We start from the raw sequence: 24,986 nt of genomic DNA on the forward strand, positions 1-24,986 counted from the left end.
CATCTGTCTCTCTTCTTCTCTCTTGCTCACTCTCTCATATATATATATGTTTATACATAAATAAAATTAGTAATAACTCTTTATAAACACACACATACATACTTATATAATTAGTGATAACTTTTTATTTTGGATTTTCTGTGACAGTATGGATTTCATTCAAAAAGCATATATTTACATATACATATATATATACACTTTTTGTTCCACAAAAAAAAAAGAGTTGTCGAAACTTTCCTACAAGGTAGAGAAAAACCTGACCTGCTGCAATTATCTGCCTAAAGCATTCTTTTAAGCACAATTAGAAAGTATTTTTGCCAACCACATCACTAATAATTATTAATGTGGTAACTTTAGCTCCATGTTTTGAGCTTCTCCCAGGCGGGGTGGGGGACGGGAACATGCTCTTTATGGTGACACTTCATTAGATCATCTGCTGACAAAGCAAATTTTTAAACCTTATCCATAATTACCCTAATTGGGCCATCAAATGTTAAGACTTGCTGTGTGAATTTGATGAATTCTAGCCATCTCTGCGGCACAACTGACATTTCCTACAACAAAGGAATGACTCTGCCTTAGAAACAATTTTCTTATGCTTATGGCCTCTACCTCTCTACCTGCCTGTATTGAAAAAGTAGTAAGGAAGGTAGGCAATGCTATCCCCACAAGTCTGTGAAACTTCCTTTCAGCTGGAAGCACAATCAAATCTAAACCCTTTTATCTACCTACAGCACTATTGCCTTTATACGCTTTAGTGGCACTTAATTTATAATACAGTTTATAAGTAGATTGTTCATACGTCTCTATTTCTACTAGATTTGTTCATATTTTGACCCTCTCTAATAGACACGCTGTCCCCAATGCTTTAGCACAAATATTTGACGTGGTTATACAGAAGGGGGCCCCTGAAAACTGACACCCAATCCTCTCTCCCCAACTCCACTCATCCTAACCACCATACAACTGACTAAAAAGAGCAGAGAAAAGTAAAAACAAGGGGATTTGTTTTCTTAATGAAAGCATGCTTTATGTCATTCACTAAGGGATTTATTTATATACTTAAACCCATTTATCTTGTACCTTTGAAGAAATACTTTTGTCGTGATTAATTTCATGTGTCTACTTGGCTAGGCCATGGTACCCAGTTGTTTGGTCAAACACTACACTAGATGCATTTTGTAGACGTGATTAACATTTACAATCAGTGAACTTTAAGTAAAACAATTACTCTCAATAATGTGGGTGGGCCTCAATCAGTTGAAGGCCTTAATGGCAAAAAGTGAGGTTTCCTGAAGTAGAATGTATGCTACTTCCTTAAGACCGCAACAGAATCCCTGCCTATGGATTTTGGACCCAACCGCAACTTCGACTCTTGCCTGAGTTTTCAGCCTGCCAGCCTGCCCTACAGATTTCGGACTTGTCAGCTCCCATGATCAAATAAGCCAATTCCTTAAAATAAATTTCTCCATATATGCATCCTATTGGTTCTGTTTCTCTGGAGAACCCTGACAATTTTATTTCAAAGCAGTTCCATCTTTTATAACATTTGTGAACCTTTTGTTAAGTGAATATAATGATATTCTTAATTTTGTGACATGTATTAAGAGTAGGGGTTTGTACACTACTTATTAACAGAATTCAGTTTCTCTGCTATTACGGAAGATAACAGAGTATTGTCAAAGGAACCTGATAACAATGTACCTCTCATGCCAAGCAGGGAAATTTACACCAGGGGTTTTTAATATCAAGCTCTACTTGAGCCCAGAGCATGTAGCCAACCTAAGTATTATTGCCTATACATTTTTCCAAACCTAGTTCACAAGAGTTAACAAATCATAAACAATTACCAACAAAGAATCTGAGAAGTTGGATCGACACATTTTTTGGAAAATATAGAATACATATGGGGCACAGCTGGGATAGGGAGGAGGGTTTCACCAGTTAATGCAACTCAAAATAAAAAGTTGGTGTGTCCAGTTTTCATTGCCTCATTCATCAACGGAGTTTGTGTTGTGTCTTTTGGAAGTCAGTTTCATTGTATGATGTAATGGAGAAAATAATGTTGATTACAAATTTTCTTTATGCCTATGTTTTTTTAACCACTGCTGGTTTATATTTAAGAAATTTAAGCAAAGAAAGATTTATTTTAATTTAGCCTAATGATTAAGTCTGAGAAAACTTTAAAGAAATATATCGATTTTTAGAAGCAAAAGTCTTGGATCCCACTTGCTAGACCTCCAATGGCTCCCAAAGGGCCACTTCTCCCTACAGTTATATAATAGAACTCTGTCCATTATAAATGTGACAGTATTATATTCAAATTCCAACTTGACATGTGGATTAAGATAATACCTGAGATTGTTCTGTTTTAAATACTGAATTTCTCTTCTTTAAAAGGAATAACAGATTTTAAAGAGTTCTATAGTTATTTAAGGTTAAATAAGTCCTGATTTTGAAAGCTAAAAAGCCGGTTTTTGGTGACTGTGAGCCGTGTTTTCTGTGACTTTGGGATACAATCACAAGATATGTGTGATTTTAAAGTCCCTTCCCTACTAAGGTGGCTCATTTTCAAAAGTAACCACTTATGCTAAAACTACACCTATCATTAACACACCATCTTAGTGAACAGTTAAGAGTTCACTGTGAAAAGGAATCAGTTGTGAAAGGAAAAATACATATTAATGTGTAATTGTATCAGCTCTGCTCCCCTCCTCCAGCCTCTTAAAAAAGAGCCTCCATTGCTAGACCAACTCTGTGAGGCTTTTGTGATTCTGACTCAGAAGGAAGTGGCGAGTGGGGGAGGGTGGAGATCTGGAGCACATAGCCAGGGCTGGAGAAGAATCTGGCAAGTTTTGAAAGACAAAGGCACACAAGCAACTACATTCTGCAAGAACAGAGGATGAGAGAGAAAAGAGAAATGTTTTAAGATGTATTGTTTGTTATTTATCTGCCTCGCAGTGTTCAGGCTATGTACTGCTAAGTCTGGACCACGTGGGTCACAGATTTATAAACATTACACAAAACAGCAATCTTGAGCCACAGAAATTTCCGAACAAATTTTGAGTATTGTCTGTGGCTACCTAGCTATTTTATGAAATTGCAAAGATAAAAGCCTTTATCAGTAACATAACTTCAATCAGATTGCTATGAGTTTAGAATGAAAACACCCTCACATCTCCTAGAATACTCCAGGGTAAAATATCAGTATTCTCTTTAAATTGATCAATCCGGTAGCCCTACGTAGAAAAGCATAGTTTTTAAAATATAAAGTTTATTGTCTTGGGAGTGCATATTTATTACTGCTGAAAAGTTATCGTTTTGAACTGCTAATAGCCTACAATCACTAACATTAGTAATAAAAAAATTTAAATATTCATAAAACTGGGCTGAAAATATGCTTTCAGGCCTAGTGGACTGTGAGGAATCTGGTCAATCTGTAACTTGAACAATCAGTTCTTGAATAATTTACATATTTTAGTCAGGTTGAAAACTGGCTCTTTTAATAATTTTTAAGAAGTAAAAATATATTTGGGGGCTTGATGCATTAAAGTTCTTTCACAAAATGAATACCATGGTGCCAATTCAATATCAAAGGATGAAAGGATGTTCCTCCTTTTCTTCAGAAAGTTGATGTACATTTTCAACTTTTGTATTTGCTCGAAGAATAAGCTTTGAATCTGGGAAGCCGCTAGATAGAAGCATCTCAGAAATAAAAGCCTGGACTCAAGGTTTCACTCGTCCCAGGAGCCCCTCCTTTACGCTAGACACTGTGCTCAGTGCCAGGCTGGGCAGGACGCACAAGAGGTAGGTAGTCTCTGCTCTGAGGGATCCACCAGCACGATCAGATAGGGGCCCAAAGTAGCTCTAAATAGCCTAAAATCGGACGTGGTGGCTGCGCAGTTGTGCCTGCAATTACTGCAGCGAGAAGGACGAGGATCAGACCATGAATGCAAAGTCTTCCTTCCGTCTGGTCCGTATCGCCTCCCTCCGGACCCCAGGGCCTGGGACTAGAGAACGAACTGGACCTCTACAGAGCTGGCCCTAGAACTCGCACTCCAGCCGGAGGATGTGAGGGCACAGAGTGGTAAGAACAGACCAAAGAGCAAAGAAGTGGCCCGTACACCCCCGAAGGTGCTGGACCGGGTCGGGCGAGCGACAAGGATGCCCTCGGCGCTCGGAGCGGGATCGTTGGCAGGGAGCGGAGGACGCCCCGGCGTGCGGCCCTCGCCGTCGGGCTGGAGGGTCTGCGCCGCGCGCGCAGCTGCCCGGGTATCGGGGCAGAGCTCTCGGCGAAGCCACGCCCCCAGGCTCCTCCCCCCAGACGCGCGAGCCGGTCCCGCACGGCGCCAACCCTTTCCCGGGTCATCGCCCCTCCCCTCTTCCGGGCTGCGAGTCCCCCGCGCGCCGCCTCAGGGCCGCGCTCGCGCGCGCTCGCCCGCCGCCCGCCCTCTCAGCGCGCGCTGGGCCGCCCGACGACGCGGGAGCCGCACGCGCCGGACCGGGCTAGCAGCGCTGCCTGCCGCGGAGCGCCAGCCCGCTGAGGCGGCGCCCTCGGTTCCCCCGCCTGGAGACGGTCGGGGCCGCGGAAGCTACAGCTCCAGAGCGGCAGCGGCGTTGGTGAGGAGACCTGGCCCGGGAGGCGCGCGTGCTGGGGCTTGAGGGCGCCGCGGGGAGGAGGGTGGTCCGGGCGCCCCTGCGGCCACGTCGGAGGCTCGCTGGAGGGCGGCGCGCGGAGGACCGGGGAGGAGTGCTGGACCGAAGCGGGTTGCATCGGGTCGGGCGCGGCGCGAGGGCAGGGCTGGGGGCCGCAGGGGCGGCCCGCGAGGATTTCCGCGGGACCCTCGGCGGGATCGGGACGGAGGGGACGCCGCGGCGCGGCTTCTGCCACGTTCCCTCCGCGCGTTACCTTCTGCTTCGGGGCGGGCGACAGCCCTGCGTCTTCCCTCGCCCCGCCGCCCCTCTTCCGCGTCCGTGCGTTTTCTGGACCTGGGAACCCAGCTTCTTGGCCGAGGGTCGCGCGTGAGGGTCGGCGGGTCCTCGAACTAGGGCCATCCGGAGACTGGACCCTGCCGGGGGGGGCGGCGAACCCACGGGCAAGCAGTGGGCGCCCCCTGCGAGGCTCTGGGGGGGGGGCGGAAGGGGATGGGGCCTCGGGGCCCTTCCCCCCGAATCCGGGGAAAACCGCGATTGCAGAAGTTGGACGCGCTTGCAGGCGGTTCCTTGAGGAGCGGGCGGAGGAGCTCGATGCGCACTCCCCTCGCGCCCTGAGGAGCCGCGCGCCAGCGCTCCGCTGCGTGGCTTTGCTGGCTTCGAAAGTCCAGCTCCCGGGCCCGTGGGGATCCCGGGCCCCCTCAGCGTCCGGGACCCGCTTTGTAACGCGGCTGGGACTGGTCCAGGGCTCCTCACCCCCACGGCCGGGGGCCCCGGCTTCCTCCACCTTGGGAACGTGTATCTGGAGACATTATTTGTTTCTAGAAACGGTTGCGATTAGCTTTTCGTTACAAGGGAGGAAAAACTACAAAGTTACAAACTCCTGGAAGGCGAGGCTGGCTTTTCCTCCGGGCTCTATGCACGCCCCCGTGAGCAGAGGAGCCTGTGGAACAAAGTACAACTTGAGGAGCAGCCGCCGCGGTGACGACGTCCCGGGATGACGTCACCGTGCGATATTTAAAATGGGAGCTTTTCGCTCCGAGTGTGGGTGGAGGAATTGCGGCTACTTACTCGAGGCGCCTAAGGTCCTACGAGCTCCGCTTGCTTCTGGTTTCCCCTTGACCTTATCACTCTTCCTCTTTTACCTTTTGGTACTTCTAGAATACTGTCTTGTGGGGGAGGGTTCATTTGTGAGCTATTCAGGCGTCATTTCTTCAAACTGGAAAAAAAAAAAAAAGTAATTCCGTATGACTCATCTTGTGTTACAACCAAGAGCAACCACTAAGTGGTTCTTTCCTTCCTTTTATTTTTGATATGGAACAGAGCAAAAAAGGAGGAGGAACAAAACCCCAAACACAGATATGTAGAACGGAGTTGGCAATTTAATGAATGAGGAGAAAGATCTAGCTAAGGATTTGGTACATTTCTTTATTGTGGTTCCTTGTTTAGTGGGGTGGAGGCTAATGTAGTTCCATCAGCAACTTTTATTCCAAACCATATATTAAATTGCAGTGGGTTTTCTTTTCCATCATAACATGGTGGAATATAAATATAGCTTTATAAAGTGGAAATGGCTCACTTTTTTCCCCCAGAAGTCTGCACAGCAGTTGTAGAGAGGGCTTGGATTGTGTGTGCTTGTACACTCTGGTGTGCAGCCCAGTACCTGATGCCTGGTAGCTGGCCATAGAAAGTGAATTTGGCATTCTAGGATTCCAGGAGGAAGGTTTGGGTATCTTCCCATCCAGGATCAGGGTGGCTATGCTGCCAGCACACCTCTCAGATAACTATATAGAATTTATTTCACAGTAAGATCCCTTGTTTGAATTTGCACAAGGGTTAAAGCAATCATTATGAAGAGAGACTTTAAGAGCAGGTTTGAGAAAAGAAAAAGGTAGCTAACAGAATCAGCTTTATTTTTTGAATGTAAGAACACACTATCAGGTTAGTCAAGTTTTATACTAAACATAGCAGAAGCTGTAAGTCTTTAATAATTGGCTTGGGAAAAGGTGATGTTGCTTAGTAAATGCAGCATCTGACTACAAGTTACAGCAGCCAAATGAATGAGCTCATCACATACAGACAGAATATACATCGAAACAATCCCAGGACAAGGTTTTTGCCTTTATGGATTAATCAATGATAAATCAGATCTGCCATTTAGAGTCCTCCTTGAGGCACTTCCAAAATGCAGCTAAATCTGTAATTATTTTAGTTTGATTTTCTGTAGATGACAATGAGTTTCCATTCTGAGAGAGTCACTATTTTCTTTCATATCTTTTAGGTAAATTTCTTTTTCTGAAAGAATGCTTGCAGACACTCCATACTAGATTTTTTTCTTTACGTATAGCAGCTTTACTGAAATATAATTTACATACCATACAATTTACACATTTAAAATGTGAAGTTTGTTCATTTTAGTATGTTCATAGAATTGTACAACCATTATTATTACTACTGTCACTTTTAGGATATTCTCACTGTCTCAAAAAGAACCCCCATACTTACTGACATCATTTCTTGTGTTCCTCTTACCCCTAAGTCAGTAATCTACTTCTCGTCTATATAGATTTGCCTGTTCTGGATATTTAATATAAATAGAATTATGCAGTTTTTGGTCTTTTATGACCAGCTTCTTTCCTTAGCACAATGTATTCAAGGTTCGTCCATGTTGCAGTATATATCAGTACTCCATTTTTGTTGGTGAATAATATTCCATTGTACACATATACCACATTTCACTTGTCCATTCATCAGTTGATATTCGTGTTGTTTCCACTTTTTGGCTGTTATGGATAATGCTGCTATAGACATTTGTGTACACGTTTTTGTGTGGACATATGTATTCATTTCTCTAGCATATGTCGCTTGGAGTAGAATTGCTGGGTCATATGGTACTTTTATGTCTAAGCTTTTTAGAAACCGCTAAACTTTTCTATAATGGCTCTATATTACTGGATTTTAAAGTGAACTTCTTTTGTGTTTTAAAGTTCAAATTATTTCACAGATTTTAAACTTAAATTATTGCAGCTAAATAGTAATACTTTCAGTAAAAACTATATAGTGGTATTATAGTGCTTCTCTTTAAGTGATATCTCTGATTTTAGTTTGGCCAACAGGAGCAATTTTGTATACTCTTGTCACTGAACTTCACAAAGTTAAATGATAAGGTTCTTAAACAGTATTTTGTGATAAGGTCTTTATGGCATAGATTAGTGATTGTTCTCTACCCCAATTAAGAGTCAATGAAACGATAAAATTGGAAGAAAGAAGGGGAACTGCAAGAAGAGATACTTGGCAGAGCTTTATCTTCCAGTTCTTATGTTTTTTTTTTTTTTTTTTTTTTTTTATTTTTGAGGCAACTGTTTTATCTTTGCAGGGAAAGATGAAGAACGAAATTGCTGCCGTTGTCTTCTTTTTCACAAGGCTAGTTCGAAAACATGATAAGTTGAAAAAGGAGGCAGTTGAGAGGTTTGCTGAGAAATTGACTCTAATACTTCAAGAAAAATATACAAATCACTGGTATCCTGAAAAACCATCAAAAGGACAGGCCTACAGGTAAAGGATTAGATCAGATAGTTGGATTGGACAAAGTAAAGAGGCCTATTAGCTCCTGAAATGATTGCAAGGCCAAAGGACTGAAGGGTGTCCAGCCCATGCCTTTCATAGTTTATCTGCAAAATATATAACTCTGAAGTGTTTTGGTAGTTTTTTCTTACTCATTTTAAAATACATGTAGTTGTTGAAGTCCCTCTGACTGGACTTGGAGGACCAATGCTGTAGGCTCATAAGAGTTATAGTCTTCTTGTGATTATAGTATGGCTCCTGATACAATGAATTCTTCTATGAAGCACAGGTACCTGGGGATTTTTCACAATTCTAGAGGACCTCTAAAGCTATCACACGTAAATAGACACAGTAGGAGTGGAAGGAAATGAGTCTCCTTGTATCTAAAAGCAAATTACATGATACATGTTTTTTTCAAAAGATAAAAATTTCTTAGTGAAGGGCAACTAAGACGATTGGACACCTATATCCTGACAGGATTAATTTCATTTATAATGCTTAATTCTTTATGGTAGAAGCCAGTGCAGTTATTTTGTAAAAGAAGATAATATCCTGTGATCCACACTGATAAATATTAGCTCTGAGATTTGAACTTGGGTCTAACTAACCCTAAATTCTTATGGGGCTTTCTGCACACCACAGTGTGAGCACTGACTTGGCTAGCTCAGAGTCTTTTGTACTGTGGTTTATAAGTTATATTTACAGCTTATAGTAAAGAAGGGCAGACTCCTGCAGAACATGTCCTGGCATGCTCACTCCTTAGTATTTATGTGAGCATTTGGAAACCTGGGTTGAGAATGTTCTGCCAAACTCATCTGTCAAACTTTGCTGCATTTGTGGATGTGGCCACAAAAAACAAAAGTGGAACAGTTGTGGCTATCATGACTACAGGAATTCTTTTATTTATGCATATTGCTGTCCTCAGAGTTTCCTTCCACAGATTAGCACTTGTGTGCTATGATGTAAAGAGGACTTCCTTTCAGTCACTGAGCTCTTGCAAATGCAAGACTATTGAAAGACTCTACAAAGGAGGTGAAAATGTTTATTTCTCATTTGTTAAAAGCCAGGTGAGCTTGTATTCTGTTGAAAAGAAAAGAAAGTAATTGATGTATTTTCCCCTTCATTTTTATCCAAAAGTTTCCTGGTAAATTGGAAAATGGGAATTAAAGTGGAAATGTAGATGTTCTATATAAAGCAGATTCAGGTTATCTTCTCAGTTGATTCTCTTAATTTTTCTCTTCACATCTTCATTTCTAATAAGAGTGAACAGCTTTTGTGAAGAGCTGTTGAGGCTTTTTACACTGATGTAATTGACATTGGACAAAGGCTTTTGGAAGTGCCAGGCCACCATACTATTATTGAAAAAGGAGACACTGTCAAGTAAATGCTTAAAGGTCAGACAGTGTACAATTTCATTTCCATTAATTCTAAAAACTTGAGAGAAAAAGTTAGCCAAACAGGATTAAATTGGCATATTATCAGAAGTATCATTAAGTCATTTTGAAGCCATCTTTGAAATAGAAAACTATCAGACTTAATAGTGGGTCTTTACTTTATAAAAATGAATAAAATATAGGATTAACCAGAGCTAGTATACTTTTCAATCCATAAAATAGGTTAAAAGTGTTCTCTTTTGTTCTAACCTGTTTATAAATTAAAATTGTTTTGCCATACTTTATACAAATAAGATGCTTTTGGAGGGCAATTTGGCATTAATAACAAGGTCTGTAAAAATATTCTCTTTAAATAGTAAATCTAAAATCTGTTCTAGAAGCATAATCAGAAATGCAGATCCATATATATGAATGTGGATGTTTCTTTTACTTTATAATTGCAAAAAAAAAAAAAATGGGAAGAACTAAATTGTTAACATTAATTGATAGACTTTCAATGCAACTTTTAAAATCCTGGGAGGTTTTTTGTGTGTTTTGTGGGTTTTTTGTGATTTTTGTATTTTTTTTTTATATTTTAGATGAGGCAACCTTTGGTTGACCTCACATATTGCAAGGACCTTGTCAGTTTACGATCCCTTATTTTTTTATTTTTTATTTTTTACACCTACAGCATCTGGTCTTCCTACGTGGTCTCCCTCCAGGTACTAACCAGGCCCGACCCGGCTTAGCTTCCGAGATCAGATGGGATCAAGCTTGTTCAGGGTAGCATGGCCATAGACTAAAATCCTGTTTTTGAAAAGTTGTCAAGGGATAAGTAGTCACAGTATATAGAGTGGGAAAAAAACAGCATAAAAATATGTAAGATATGTAAATTTTGTTGAGTCTGAGTTTCTAAGCATCTGTATTTACATAAATATTTTTTTAAGCTTTGAGCCTGCATCACTCTTATTGTAGGTAACAAAAACACATAATATCTAGGCTCTGTCTCTGTACCCTTAACTGCTTTTGATGCTAGGGCACATGGGACTATAAAATCAACCTACACAACATTAGAATATATAACATGGGACCATCTTACAGAAAGGAACAAGCAGCATCTTACATGGCTGTAAGTTTTTTTTCCCCTCTCAGTTTGCTAAATTGTTAAAGGTAACATTAAGACAGAACAAGATTTTGTTTAATAAAATGAACTTTGGCATTTTGATCTGGATTTGAACCCTGGATTCACCACTTTCTAGCTATGTGTTATTGGACAAGTTACTTAAATTCTCTTTGCCTCTTTTCTTAAAATGGGAGAAACAGTATCCAACTCGCAGGATAATTAAGAGTTAATATTTGCAAAGCATTTAGGAAATTGTCCAAGGCATAGTAAACTTTCAAAAAGAATTTTTAATTACATTCGACCCTTGAACAAGGTTGGGTTAGGGGCACTGACCCCTGCATAGTTGAAATTTCTGCGTATAGCTTCTGACTCCCCCAAAACTTAAGTTGTCCTTCAGTATCTGTAGAGGATTGGTTTTAGGACCCACCTTGGATACCAAAATCAAGGAATGCTCAGTCTCCTATATAAAATGTAGATCATTGCATAGTTAGCCCTCTGTATCCATGGACTTCAATAGAGAGTCAAAAACAGAAAAGATATTTATTAAACAAAATTTGCATGTAAGTGGACCCACATTAATCAAACTTGTTTTCAAGGGTCAACTGTATTATTTAGATATATGTATTAGCTGTTTCCTTAAGAGAACTTTTTCACTTTTAAATGATAATGCAAGTCAACTAATAAAAACTTTAGTACATTATTCTGTTGATGTTATTGTATTTAATGGTATAATTACTGTTTGTCAGTTACATTGTATTTTCAATATTTAAATTCACCCAATAAATAAGTACTAGTACTAAAACCTGGGTTCTCTTGATTGATTTCTTAGTAGTAGGCAGTAAATACTTTTCATGGTAGCTACTATTTCTCTATGTAAGCAGAATGCTTATCTTAACATGTATTTTTGCATTTGTACTGGGAGCCATCTTTGAGCATTCGTCAGGTAGATGTGGTATTTCTTAGGTTAAAAAATAATAGAACAGAAAACCTATTGGTTAAGACATTTTTTCACTTATTTTAACAGCTATTAAAAAAAAAGAAAACCCATGGGTAACAAGTTGAATGAAATAAGCCAATAATACTTTTGGATTATATATTTTAATCTCAAGTATGTGATATGAAAGGTTCTGTGTCCCTTACAGAATCTATATTTACAGAACAATTATAGGTAAGGCAAAGGATATCCTTCTTAACAATTATTATGTTATCTAGGACATATAAGCAAGGTAATGACAGATCAGATCTTGTCATGAAGAATTTCCAAATATTATTTGAAACATTGATTGGGGTCTTTTGTTTGGAGGTTTTGTTATATATAAACTTGGCCTATTAAAATTTGTACCAGAGAGGAGGGGAAAAAAACTTTTACCTTCAGAGGTCTAAGTAAATTTCATATAACTTTCATATTCCTTGCTCATTTAATGTAGATGATAGCTTGTAGTTTCTAGGTAAACTGAGGTAGAGCCATTTCTAGTGATTTCCCTGAACTGGCTCTACCTCACACAGATTCCCTCTTCTTTTTACCATACTGAGTAGTCTTGTTGATGCTGCCCCATTGCCTTTAATTCACATTTATTATCTATTTAGGATACTATATACTCCTGGGTTCTCCCCTAGTTGTTTATTATTTTTTTAAGTCATGCTGGCAAATGCTAATAGCTATAACAAGGCTTATGGTTATGATTCAGTTAAAACTATTAACATGACTTCACTTTGTTGTAGATGCATTCGTGTGAACAAGTTTCAGAGAGTTGATCCCGATGTCTTGAAAGCCTGTGAGAAAAGCTGCATCTTGTACAGTGACCTGGGCTTGCCAAAGGAACTCACTCTCTGGGTGGACCCATGTGAGGTGTGCTGTCGGTGAGTTCTTGAGAATTTGGTGGCTGAACTGATTACTATGCTGGAATTGACTATGAAATTCTCTCAGGTACTGCCTGACTCTGTCTCTATGGACAGAAGCTAGTTGCTTGCCTTTCTCAGATTTGGATTTTGTAAAATATTCTTCCGGAAGTGATAGTGAAAGATTGGACTGGTTACATACTTGTTCTACAGCTAAGGAAACTCAAAAAACTGACTGGGCAGGGTTTTTCTAGGTCTTTGCCAAGAAATTTATGGTACACCGAGACATAGAATCTAGACACCTAGGCTCCTGTAGGTCAGTTGTTGTCTTCTTTCATTATTGGTGCACTTGTTTTCCCCTTTTGGAATTAGGAAAGAAGCTACTTCCAAATAATAATTGGATAACAACTTCTGGTTTGTCTCTGCATCGGTTCTTGCTTTCCTTTTCAGTTTTTAAGTGACTGATTGATATCTTCATGGTTTTGCTTTCATAATGGAAATTATTTCTTTTAATGAACAGAATTGTAAAAGGTGAGTGTTAGGTCTAAAATCTAATTGTACTCCATTCTAAAAACATAGTCCAGGCATTCTTAGTTGTGGCATTTTTTAAAATGAGAGTGTCATTTGGCTTTCAGGTTGTTCAAAGGGCAATAGGTTAGAAGAAAGAACAAGCAGATTACAACAAAGTGTGATTCGTGCTATAATTAAAATATGTACAAAATGCAATAGTTGGTGGCACAGGTTAAATTACTGCATCTATCAAGACTCAGGAAAGACTATTGAGTAGATGATACTTGAGCTGGTCAGGGAAGAATGAGTTTCACTTTGACTAGATGGGAAGGTGGGAAGGACATGTCCAGGCAGGAGGAACAGGATAAACAGATGCTTGGACCCTGCCCTGTGAATGACTTCTTAGAGCTGTTCCTTTAGAGTATTTCTCTTTGGTTTTGAGGTATAATTTACCTGTTGACTGTAACAGAGATGCTTTTCAATGCAACCCTAATACATTCCAGAGGTATTTATTAATAATAGCCGTTCGACCTTATCTATAACAATGAAAGTGAAGCTGAAGACATGTTATGCCAAGAATGCATGGTATTCGTTTACTGAATTTTCTGGACTGCCCTGAGGCTACTTGTTATAACCTGTTGGTATAAGCTTTTTGCTTTGGGAAACTAGATATAGGTCGAGCTTCTCTAATACTTCCTTCTCAGTTAGAAAAAGGAAGAGCAAGACATTTCAAAGTTTGATCCAAGTAGGTCAAACAATTTTAGATTCAGTATCTAATTAAGGATTCATCTTGAGGCCAAGGTCAGACTTTGTAGACTTTGGCCACTGAACCCTTTGCAAAAGACCTCAGTACACAAGAAATATCATATCCATCACAAATTTACTATATTGAACTGTTTGCATTTTTATTAGGCCTTCACTTAGATCCTGATTGACTCTTTTTAACATACAGTTGTTTAAATAGTTGTGTAGTTTTCAACCCATAAAAAATTATAAACAGCATTTGAAAGGGAGTTCATAGTAGTCATAAATCTGCAAAAAAAAAAAAAAAAAGTCCTAAAGACTAACAGATGGGAGCAAAAAAGCTAAAGCCTTAGTATAAATGTATTATGTATCACATAGTCAAATAATGCATTATTAACACAATGACCTTAATTTATTAGGGTGAAGTTTCTGTGTCTAAGGATGATTAAGAAGTCAAGTAATTATGTAAACATTTTGGACATATTTATTTGAAATGTTTAAATCTTGGCACCTAAAGATAAAATCTTTAGTTATGTGGACATCCTTCTCAGTTAGAAAAAGGAAGAGCAAGACATTTCATTACTTGATGATACCAGATAATGAAAAATTATTGTGCTTTCATCCTGTTAATATAAGAAAATCTTTATCTTGTAGCCTTCTAAGTAATTTTATATATGATTAAAATTTTGCCAAACATTGGCTGTGATGCAATTTTTTTCACAGATATGGAAGTCACCTTCAGAACGTGGGGTGCTCATTCAGTGTTAACAGAACCCTCAAAAGAAAGTTGTGTTGGCAAATGAGTAGAGGTGATGCTACCAGGTTACAGGAGATTTAGACAGTGATTAATGCTTTTGGACCAAAACTGGAAAGAAATATTCTGAAAATTAAAGCTGACTTAGCAGTTACACAATTGAATGACTATCTGAGATTCATTAAAAATAATAACTCATTTGGTGTACTAGAGACTAAGGTTATGAAAAAAAATTGAAATGCACTCAAAAAACATTCTTCATAGAGTTACTCTATCAGTATAAAACATGGGAAGGATGCATAGTATTATATAGTTAGAAAGGTTATTACTTAGTGAAATATTTGAGAGGATACAGAATAGATAACAGATCTTTCCATTAAGAAGCCAGCAGCTTTATTATCTGCTCAACATGTTTCTGTACCTTTTTTTTTTAATTTCTGTAATTCTTTCTTTTCCCAAAAAAAGAGCATTAGATACTAGTGATTTGTTTCAAATTAACTAAATTGGCCTTAATGTTTTAGCAGTGTGTCATGGAAAAATGTAAAGTTTAAAAGTTGTTCATTGCTAATTCTAAGGACCTAACTGCACATTCTAATTTTACAATAATGTAGGTAGCAGCTTCACTTAACCATGAAGAGAGCAACTCATACCCAAATACAAAGGGAAAGATGTAGAACCTAATTGAACTTGAATATCAAAGAAATCTGAGTTAATACAGCTGATCTTTAATCATTAGATGTCTGCCCTTGATTTAGGTTTCTGCTTCTACAGAGACAGGGATGTTTCTCAAATTTCCTGCCTTTCTGTTTTGCTTGAATTTTGAATCCATTAATGGGCAAAACTAAACGTAGGCCTGTACCTCTTAATATTGAGGTTAACATGAATAACCTTTGGTTGTATCAAGATTTGCTAAGACTAAATTTTTGTTGTTAAAACCCTATGCTAAGTAAACTTGAAATTATAAAACATTAATTCCTTGTTGTGAGGAACTCCCTTAACTAACTAGCCAGCATTCAACCAGCTTCAGCTTCCTTACCCAGCAGATAGGAAATTGAGGCCCAAAGAGATTAAGTGACTTGCCTGTGGCCATAGACCTAATTAATGGCAGAGCAGGAACCAGAAATGTGTCTAGCGCTCCTTCTGCCATTTTGTAGCCACTTCTCTTACAAGGTAAACTGAAAAAGGGTACAAGAGAGAGTTATGCACCACATTTGGGTAACATTTACCGCCCAATTCAGCCTGTGAGAATGGAAGATAGCACAGCTATATAAAGAAATGGGACTCACCTATGAGACTACTTGATTTCTATATAAACTTTCAAAGGCTTTATTGCAGTTAGTATTACTTTTGTTACAGATACCTTGATTCAGATATAATTTGAGACAACAGTTATTTGAAATGAAATTGATGTCGTCAATTATAGTTAATGAACCTTTTTTTCTACTGAAGTTTTCATTTTTTAAGCTAAGAATCACTTTGTCTTTCCCACTTTAATTACTGTTGTATAAGAACTGCTTAACAGTTCATTTCCTTTGTTTACTAGAAATTGTTTTATGGTGTTTATGTTATGCAGTCTATTTAGATTTGTGGGTTTCCCTTTGTCCTCTGAATGACAGCTCTTTAGTTTTACTGTTTGTTATGCTATTTTCCCTCGTGGCAGAATTTATTTTCCTTTTTTTAGTAACCAACAACCGAAGTTACATATTTTGACAATTATTTTTCATAGATCAAGGCTTTTAAAAATGTTTTGGAAGGATAAAAGGGCTTGCTGGTTTTACTTTAAAAAACAAACAAGCATTAAAATGAGAAGTGAGCGGTTATCCTAGGAACCTGTGAGGTAAGCAGTATAATTCAAGCAAAACCTTTATTTTTCTCAACAATAGTTTAAAAAAAAAAAAAAAAACTTTAACCTCAACAGTTACCTCAGTTCTCATTTTTGTCAGTATGGATATAGGAAACACAAGCCCCTTTTTATTTAATCATGGTAAAAGTAAGTCTCACAGAAAATGTCTACTTGATCTTAACATATTATTAGGATCTACATTACAAGGTCAGTTAAAAATACATTAGAAAATTTTACTGTATAGACAGTTTTAATGATACATACAAAAATGTAATCAAAACAACTTCTCTTTGTTGTTTTAAACAACTATTTTTATTAGGAGGCAGTAGAAAATAAAATTGGGAAAGAAAATAGAGTCATTTGTATTTGTAGTTAAACAGACCAGAAGTAAAATTGTGGCCAGCCTATGGGCATGGAACCTGAGTTAGGATATTATATATGTAGGGTCAAGTTCTGGAAGGGTTCTTCCTTTTCCTTGGACCTATGGTATGTCCAGACCTATTTAATTGTTTTTATGGATATTTCTTGTTTCATGGATGTGACTTCAAGGTATGTAAGATTTTGTTTTCCCTCTTAGCTATGGAGAAAAAAACAATGCATTCATTGTTGCCAGCTTTGAAAATGAAGATGAGAATAAGGATGAGATCTCCAAGAAAGTTACCAGGGCCCTTGATAAGGTTACCTCTGATTATCATTCGGGATCCTCTTCTTCAGATGAAGAAATAAGTAAGGAAGTGGAAGTGAAACCCAATTCGGTGACTGCAACCCCAAGCCCTGTGTACCAGGTAACTGTGAAACGGCTTCATATTGAAGGTCTATGAGCAGGTCTTGCCGGGTCATTCCAGGTAGTCCTGCTCATGCTGCCGAAAGTTTCATTGATTTGAAAATCTGGATCAAAGTTCTTGCCTTTCCACACAAAGCTGTTCCTCTAAGAAGTAAATGGGCATCTTGAGTCACTATCAAAGGTCCGCTTTCATATTCAATAAGTAGGATAAATGTGTTTCAAAAAGTGTGGCGAAGAAGAGAAAAGACCATGGTGATAAAGCATTCCTGATGTTTTAATCTTTGCCATATTAAAAAATAGCCAGTCGTTTTTTATAGTTTTTAATACTTCCAGTTTGTACCTTTAAGTTTAATTTTCTTGTTCTTCTTTTACATGATTAAAGAGAAAGCTAACTAAATTATATTTCAGTCAAATTTTCACTCAAGCCAAAACAGTATCTCCTTTGCTTTAACAGTTGAAGAGTTACATAGTTACCATGCATGCACTTAAAAGATACTTTCACTTATTTACTATTTATTCCTCACATACTAAAGAATATTTAACATACTTTAAAAGTTCTTAACAATACTTTTCAATAGAAAAGATATTTTTAAGTCAAAAGAAAATTAAGTCTTGAGTTTAGCCTTAGTCTGTATGTGTTGATATTTTTCCAATTTTGAGCACAGTTGACCCTTGCACAATATAGGTTTGAACTGCACAGGTCCACTTATGTGTGAATTTTTGTCAATAAATACCTGTACTGCTGTTTGGTCCGAGGTTGGGAGTCTGAAAATAAGGAGGGCCAACTGTATACATTGATCTATATCATTTATATAGAGGACTTGAGCATCCTCAGATTTTGCTATCTGAAGGGAATCCTGGAACCGATCCCCTGGGAAGACCAAGAAACAGTGGGTGTAGTTAAGTTTTCAGGGAGTCAAGTTATATGTCAATTTGGTGGGGCGTCAGTGCCCCTAATCTTCATGCTGTTAAAAGGTCAACTGTACATTTTAAAATATACCTATTTTATTAATTTGGTCTTAATTAGACAATGAAACATACCAGGTTTCTGGTAGAGTCGGATTTGGGCTAAAATGAGAATTTAGATGTTAATAAGTAAGAAATCAGAGTATCAAAGTTTTAAGTATGAGAAGCTAAATGTTTATATTCAGGTTATGTTTATGTAATGGACATCCTTTCAGTATAATGAATTTTTCATTTCTCAGGATTTTTAGTTGAATTTTTCTCCCTAGGCTTGCGAAGAAGATTAATTCTAAAGATTATCGTATCATTAGGGATATATGTATATATGTGTATGATGAGATAACATACACCTGCTTTCTTTTTAACATGTTAAAATTTGTATTGAACTCATGTAGGACCCAGGCAGCTATTATATGTTATACATATGGAGGCAAACTGGTTTCACCATGAGGAAGGAGGATTGTCACTGGAACCTCTGCTGGAAGAGCAGGAATTTGCTAGTCTACAGATAAGAGTGGTTTGGTATTGCTATCAGCTGCTTAAAATTTATAGAGCTGTAAAATTGGTCAAAGAAAATGCTAATGCTGATTCATACAGCCCTGGAAAGTGTATTAAATAGAGATGGTGCAGTGAGCGATGATAACCGAGTCACTGAAACAAAATTTCCTTGCAAGAACAATTCATTCAGCAAACACCTAGAGAGATAGAAAATATCTGATCGAGTGGTTGCCAGGGATGGTGGGATGGGGAATGGGGAGTGACAGCTAATGGGACAAGAACATCTTTTAGGTGATAAAAATTTTAGAACTAAATAGAGGTGATGGTCACAAAATATTGTGAATGTATCAAATGCCACTGAATTATATACTTTTAAATGTCAATTTTATGTGAGTTTTAACCAAAAAAAAAGAGAGAATACAAAAATCCCATTTTACATCTTGAAAAATCAAAAATCTTGAAAGACCCTGAATTTGATGGAGAGACTTTCCATTTTGGAGTTTCCCTGGGCCTGCTCCTCGCTGGAGGGGGCGCCCAGGATGGAACAGGAGAGAATCTTGGTGTGGGAAGAAAGGCAGGAGATGATAGTTATGATTTTTTCTTTATAGATCGAGGTAGCACTGAGCAGTCCGTAAGTGCATTCTGATTTAATCAGCACCATGACCTTATCAGGTGGCATCAACACGTGTCCTGTAGATGGAAAAACAATGTTGTCTGGCTTGTCCTTAGCAGAGGGGTTACCTGAGTGTGTTTGGGGAGGGCATGTGGATTAGTGAGGAGGTTGGTGTGAGTCACCCAGGCTGGGATGGAGGTAGACTCTACCAGTTTCCGGGCTGACATGCAGAAGCCTAGTCTTCCTTCCCTGAGTACACGGTTGGTCTGTAGAAATTGCTGGGGCTGACCAGGTTAATGCACCTGGCCTGCGGTCCCAGCACTAACTTGCTCACAGAAGTATGTGACTGCAGGAGGAATGACAGAACCAGGTTTATTGCTCTGGGTTAAACCAGTGGACACAGGAACTGGGGAGGTTGGCGGGGTGGGTGCATAGGAAATTGGTGAACATGTCCCTGGGGCCATTGCCGAGTTCTCAGAACCCTGGGAAGCCGAACCAAGCACTATGGATGTGCTAGTCACCTGTTCACTGGCCAGGCCACCCCCTCCCAAAGTTCAATCTGCAACCCAAGGCTCTGGGAGCAGCCTCCTTCCACGGTGCTGCCCATGGGGTCACCTGCAGGGGTCTGAGCATGGAGGCGGGGGCTGTGGTGATGCCCTCCACTGGGCCAAGTCCTTAGGAAGACGCCTTGGTGGAAGAGGTGGAGGCCGCCCCCTTCTTGTTGCGGGCTTGCAGCAGCACCATCTTCTTAGGCGTGCTCACGCTGGCTTTGATTACCACATCATGTGTTTGATCTTCCAGATCCCAACTTCTAGGCCCTTCTTGAGCTTTGTTGCTGCACAATGCATGCCTTCTTGGGAGCTATAACATGACCCTTACTTGGACCCCGGTTCTGTTCTGAAGCTGCCACCACTATTGGGCTCTTCTCCACCTTGGAACTAATCTCTCCATGATGCATGGAACTTGGGCTGTGACTGCACTGTGAGCAGTCATGCCCATACGTACCTGCTTTTAAAATACAACTTCACACAGTATAAAAGTATGATAGTGACAAGTCTCCCCTTTTCCCCCAGCCGCTAGTCCTGTGCCCTTTCATGAAGGTATTCATCACCAGTTATATTTATATTCTTCCTGAGAGATTTCCTATATAGATAAATAAATATGACATTTGTATTTCAAAGATCATTTTTAAGACCTTTGCCTTAAATATGTTGGACATTTTTTCTCTCCATGATGTATTATATGCTGCAAATTATCATTGTTAAATTGCCTGGAATTTATTCAGATGCGTGGCAGTGTTATTTCAGAATTTTATTTGTCGTTACTCAACAAAGCAAGAATGTAATTCCCAAATTGAACTGATTATTGCTAATTCCTTACAAGTAAATTGACCTTGAAATTTTAGATTTTATTTTTAAATTGTATTTCCTCCCCCCATGTTGAAAATCTTAGGGTAAACATAACAGAAAGGTAACGGACATGGAAGTTTATTTCTTGTGTTTTTTAAATAAAACATTTCTCCTTGACATTCACAAACAAAAGATTTCATGACAGAAGCATGGCTATTACAGGCCATTGTGTAGGAAGCTGGAGCAAGTAGCCAATTTTAATCTTTTCTTCCAATCTACTTTTTCATTTTGAGCATGTGTTTCCAAGAGCTTTTAAAGTGAGGGTTATCAAGGGACAAAAATTCCTAGTTTTGGATCTTTGTTCTCTAAAGAGTTGGTATTCTTTTGAAAGTTTCCCTCAGATATAACGCTCCACTAATTAAGAAGTAAAGATTATGTCATTTCTCCCTAAATTGATCTATAGATCCAGCTCAGTATCTCTCAAAATTCTAAAAGGTTTTTTAAACTAGAAAGTGACAGATTGATTCTAAAACTTAAAAAAAGAGTCAAGTTGGAGGCCTCACACTAATACAAAGCTATTATGTTTATATAGTATGGTAATGGTTTAAAGATACAGATATATTGGTGGTAACAGAATAGAGAGCCTGGAAATAGACCCACACATGTTCAGGTGTTTTTTGTTTATTTGTTTTAATAAAAGCACCAAAGCAATAAATAGGGAAGGTCTTTAAGAACTGGTACTGAAACAGTTGGGTAATCTATATGAAAAAAAAAAAAAAGAACCTAACTGCTGCCTGATACCATACACAAAAAAAAAATAATTTGAGGTGGATCATAGACTTAAACATAAAAGCTAAATCTCTGATATTTTAGGGGGAAAATGGAGTCTTTAATTTTGATGAAGTCAAATCTATCAAAATTTTGTGAGTTTTTTTTGTCTCCTGGAAGAAGACTTTGGCCATCCCAAATTAAAGATCTCTTCACAAAGTTCTGTTCATTCTGTGTTTTGATTTTTTCTGGTTGAAATAATCAGAAAACTTTCTGGTGCTTCGGAGTGCTGTGTTTCAGTTTATTCATTTTCATTTATTCAGAAAACACTGATTGATCACCTATTATATATGAGGTTTTTAACATATTTAGATTTGACCATAGGAATGTCACTGTTTGGGTCATGGGTGAGTGATTTTTTTTTTAATGCTGAGTCTGGAAACTTAACTAATTTTTATATAACACCTGAATAACTTTTCCTTTGAATTAACTTACTGTATTTTCTTCCCTACAGATTTCAGAACTGATATTCCCACCTCTTCCAATGTGGCACCCTTTGCCCAGAAAAAAAACAGGAATGTATCGAGGAAATGGCCATCAGAGTCACTACCCTCCTCCTGTTCCATTTGGTTATCCAAATCAGGGAAGGAAGAACAAACCATACCGCCCAATTCCAGTAACATGGGTACCTCCTCCTGGAATGCATTGTGACCGGAATCACTGGATTAATCCTCACATGTTAGCACCTCACTAGCTGCTTTTTTGATTCTTTTGGTGTTGAGAGAAGGTAGACTAAGCCTGACTATATATTAAAAGTTAAAAGTTCATATTCATAGTAGTAAAAGTTAGATGGGTCAAACCATCAAACTTATTTTTATAGAGAAGTTACTGAGAATAATCTTTCTTAAAAATATATATGCACTTTAGATATATTGATATAGTTTGAAAACTATTAGTCAAGTGCCTGAGTTTTTAATATTGGACTTGAGTATTTATATATTGTGCATCAACTCTGTTGCATACGAGAACACTGTAGGAGTGGACGATCTGTTCTAGCACCTTTGAACATTTACTTTATGGAGAGTATGTAAGTTATTTATATACAAGGGAATATATTTTATGTTCAGAAGAATTGCGTGAAATCATGTAGTTGCAAATAAAAAGTAGTTTGAGGCATGACAATGTGTGCTTCTGTTCTGTGCATAAAAAAGGAAGAAAGCAAAAGAAATGTTTCACTTTACTGTTTAATTAAATATTTTAACAAAGAAAAAATAAGAATTTAAAATTTCCTTTAAAAAAAAATCTTTTTTTCCCAAAAGGATACAATATCAAAATATACATATAAAAGTCTAAAATTGGTTAGTAGCACCTAATTGAAAATATAATAAAACCTCTTTCAGCCATCAAAGTCACTCACCACATAGGATTTTCCTAACCAAGAATTTGACCTGTACTAATTTTGATAAGACATCTGACTTATGGGCCATTGCATAAAGCAGAAATGTTCTTTCAGCCACTCATTTCTGTGCCTTGTGCATTTTTCCAACACATTAAAGTCTTTACTAGAGGTTTAAAATAAAGCCAGAGTACAGTACTTCGGATTCTTCAGTAGTCTGTCATATTTATACCACTGTAATGCCATCAGTCTTGTAAGTACAGTCGAACTACAAAAAGAAAAAAAGAAGATATGTGAATTTGGAATTTTTTCCAAAGGTGAATTAAAAAAGAAAACATCAGTACTTTTTTCCATCACCCAAATCTTTAAATTTGTAGTCTTATTTAAAAGAAAAACAGCTTGCTAATCAGATGGCCTTAGCTACCCTAAATATTAGTTATTTTTTTCTGATAAATTCTATTGATGTATAAGATATCAGAAAAGTACACAAATCATAAGAATATATAGCTCAAGGGTTTGAAAGTTTGTGGAAATTTAAGTGGAGACTTTTCTAGTTTTAATGTTATTGTACTCTGATAAGCCATATACAACTTTTAACATTTTAAAGTCATATGTAGTTTTTCCCTGAAATACATAAAGGGTGCCTATTTAAATTTCAGTTTGTTTTTCTTAGGGGTAACTGGCATTACAAGGGAAATTAGTTTATTTAAGTTTGAATTTTTTTTAACTGTTACTGTTCCCTTATGGTTCTAGGGAGTCTGGTGTGAAAATGGCAGATTTGTGAGTAATTGTAAAAGTGGCAAGTTACAAGTATTTTTATCATGAGTTAGATTATTTGCTTATGATGTAATTATAAGCTTGTTGAGAAAATCGGAAGTATACCTATACTGTCCAGAAAGGATTTTTTTTTTTTTTTTTTTTTTTGGCACATACCTGGTAACCGGACCTTCCTTTCCACATTAGATTACTATAAAATCTAAATTTCTTGTCTGTTAGTACTGACAACTAAATGCCTTAGCGTCTTAGGGAAAATAATAATTTGGGATTGGACTGTATTTTAGATAAGCTACCAATAGAAGATTCTGCTTTTCATTGACTAGCCACCACCCACCTGGTTAAAACTTATTTCAATCAAAAGAAAACTATACCAAGATAGCTTTTTCAGTCTATTCCTAATGAAAACAACCTTTTCAGTAGCTAGGTGTTAAATTCAGTCTGGTCAGCATGGGGTACAAAAGTTCCTCCTAACTTTCTCGTCGTAATTAGGATCCTAAATGTAACCTCTCTGTCTACTTTGTATGACTCCAAGACTGCTCTGATGAAGACAATGTGGCTTCAAAACTTTCAGCTTGAAAGCCTCGGCCATGAGGCTGTTTGTAGCAGGAGTGTATGTGACTGAACAATGATAATCTATTCTCCATTTTATATTTGTAGGCATAATTGCAAAGCTTTAAATTTAGAGGTTAAACTTGGACATGGAAATTTGTTTTTTAAGTATAAGTTCTTTTGAAAAAAAAGTACAAAATTGTTAACAGGACTTAGTGTTCTTAGAGGCAGGATAAGGGAGGCAGATAGAACTTTATTTTTCTACATTGTACATTTCAGTCTTCAAATTTTTATACTGAGCATTATTACTTTGTAACTGGAAGAGTAAAAAGGCAAACATTTTTAAAAGCACTTAATTTAAGACACATTCAGTGGATCTATTTTTATTAAATACAAATACTATATACATCCCTGCTAACCAAACTGCATGTATGTTTTGAGGGCAGTCTGACATTTCTGAATTAAATGATTGCAGTGTGGTTACAAAATTTTGTTTGCTGATCAGTCTGTACCTAGAAGGAGATATTCCAAAATAAATACTTGTAATAAAGTGGTAATATTACATACTTTGCCTCCAGTGTTCCAAATTATACATATAAAACTATTAATTTCACAAGAAAAAATTTAAATAGTAACTTGTGGGAGAAAAATCCCTATTAAGAGTATTAAATACGTGAAAAACTTTAATAACAGTAGTGAGTCCTGTAGAGAAAATTTTTTTTTAATTTGCTGAAAGACACCAAGAAATGACTAGAATATACCATATTTCTAAATTGTATTACTTTCCAAATATGTAAAGTCAATATAAATCACAAGATCCCAGTGAAATTTTAATGGAACTTAAAAACTTGATTTAAGTTTACATGGAAGACTTAATTCTCAAGAA

The 24,986-nt window shown here is 37.8% G+C and overlaps 3 protein-coding genes and 1 pseudogene across 4 annotated transcripts in view; 1 reads left to right on the forward strand and 3 right to left on the reverse strand.

Annotated features, from left to right (window-relative positions):
• Positions 1 to 4,453: 4,453 nt before the first annotated feature.
• Positions 4,454 to 7,152, reverse strand: LOC118601614 (basic salivary proline-rich protein 1-like). The gene is made up of 2 exons (XM_036218936.1): positions 7,132 to 7,152; positions 4,454 to 5,455 (listed from the first exon to the last, which is right to left on the reverse strand). Exons 1-2 carry the CDS (start codon positions 7,150 to 7,152, stop codon positions 4,454 to 4,456), a joined length of 1,023 nt encoding a protein of 340 aa, XP_036074829.1.
• Positions 4,488 to 22,554, forward strand: BTG3 (BTG anti-proliferation factor 3). 2 transcript variants are annotated; one of them, XM_016148494.2, is made up of 5 exons: positions 4,488 to 4,620; positions 8,030 to 8,208; positions 12,436 to 12,573; positions 16,981 to 17,188; positions 21,893 to 22,554. In XM_016148494.2, the coding sequence occupies exons 2-5, from the start codon at positions 8,036 to 8,038 to the stop codon at positions 22,130 to 22,132; spliced, it is 759 nt and encodes a 252-aa protein (XP_016003980.1). In that variant the 5' UTR covers positions 4,488 to 4,620; positions 8,030 to 8,035; the 3' UTR covers positions 22,133 to 22,554. The 2 variants fall into 2 exon arrangements, with proteins under 2 accessions (XP_016003980.1, XP_016003981.1); XM_016148495.2 differs by having other exon boundaries at positions 4,489 to 4,620; positions 8,009 to 8,208.
• On the reverse strand, positions 10,273 to 10,390 carry LOC118602718 (annotated as a pseudogene).
• The window catches only part of CXADR (CXADR Ig-like cell adhesion molecule), a 47,919-nt gene continuing 44,991 nt past the window's right edge, over positions 22,059 to 24,986 (reverse strand). The window contains exon 8 of the mRNA XM_036219906.1: positions 22,059 to 23,042. Within this exon, the coding sequence (XP_036075799.1) occupies positions 23,001 to 23,042 (42 nt within the window). The 3' untranslated portion in view covers positions 22,059 to 23,000. The remainder of the gene's footprint in view (positions 23,043 to 24,986) is intronic.

The sequence above is a fragment of the Rousettus aegyptiacus genome, unplaced genomic scaffold (assembly GCF_014176215.1).
Source record: "Rousettus aegyptiacus isolate mRouAeg1 unplaced genomic scaffold, mRouAeg1.p scaffold_m13_p_4, whole genome shotgun sequence".
In the NCBI taxonomy this organism is placed as follows: Eukaryota; Metazoa; Chordata; class Mammalia; order Chiroptera; family Pteropodidae; genus Rousettus; species Rousettus aegyptiacus.

What these genes read in the sequence shown, in the direction of transcription:
- LOC118601614 (XM_036218936.1), bottom strand. Translation starts at nt 7,152, where the DNA reads ATGGGGGTTCTTTTTGAGACA. An exon ending in TGGGGGTTCTTTTTGAGACA is followed by an intron (nt 5,456 to 7,131) that starts GTGAGAATATCC and finishes TAATGTCTCCAG; the next exon opens with ATACACGTTCCCAAGGTGGA.
- BTG3 (XM_016148494.2), top strand. Translation starts at nt 8,036, where the DNA reads ATGAAGAACGAAATTGCTGCCGTTGTCTTCTTTTTCACAAGGCTAGTT. An exon ending in CCATGTGAGGTGTGCTGTCG is followed by an intron (nt 12,574 to 16,980) that starts GTGAGTTCTTGA and finishes TTTCCCTCTTAG; the next exon opens with CTATGGAGAAAAAAACAATG. An exon ending in CCCCAAGCCCTGTGTACCAG is followed by an intron (nt 17,189 to 21,892) that starts GTAACTGTGAAA and finishes TCTTCCCTACAG; the next exon opens with ATTTCAGAACTGATATTCCC.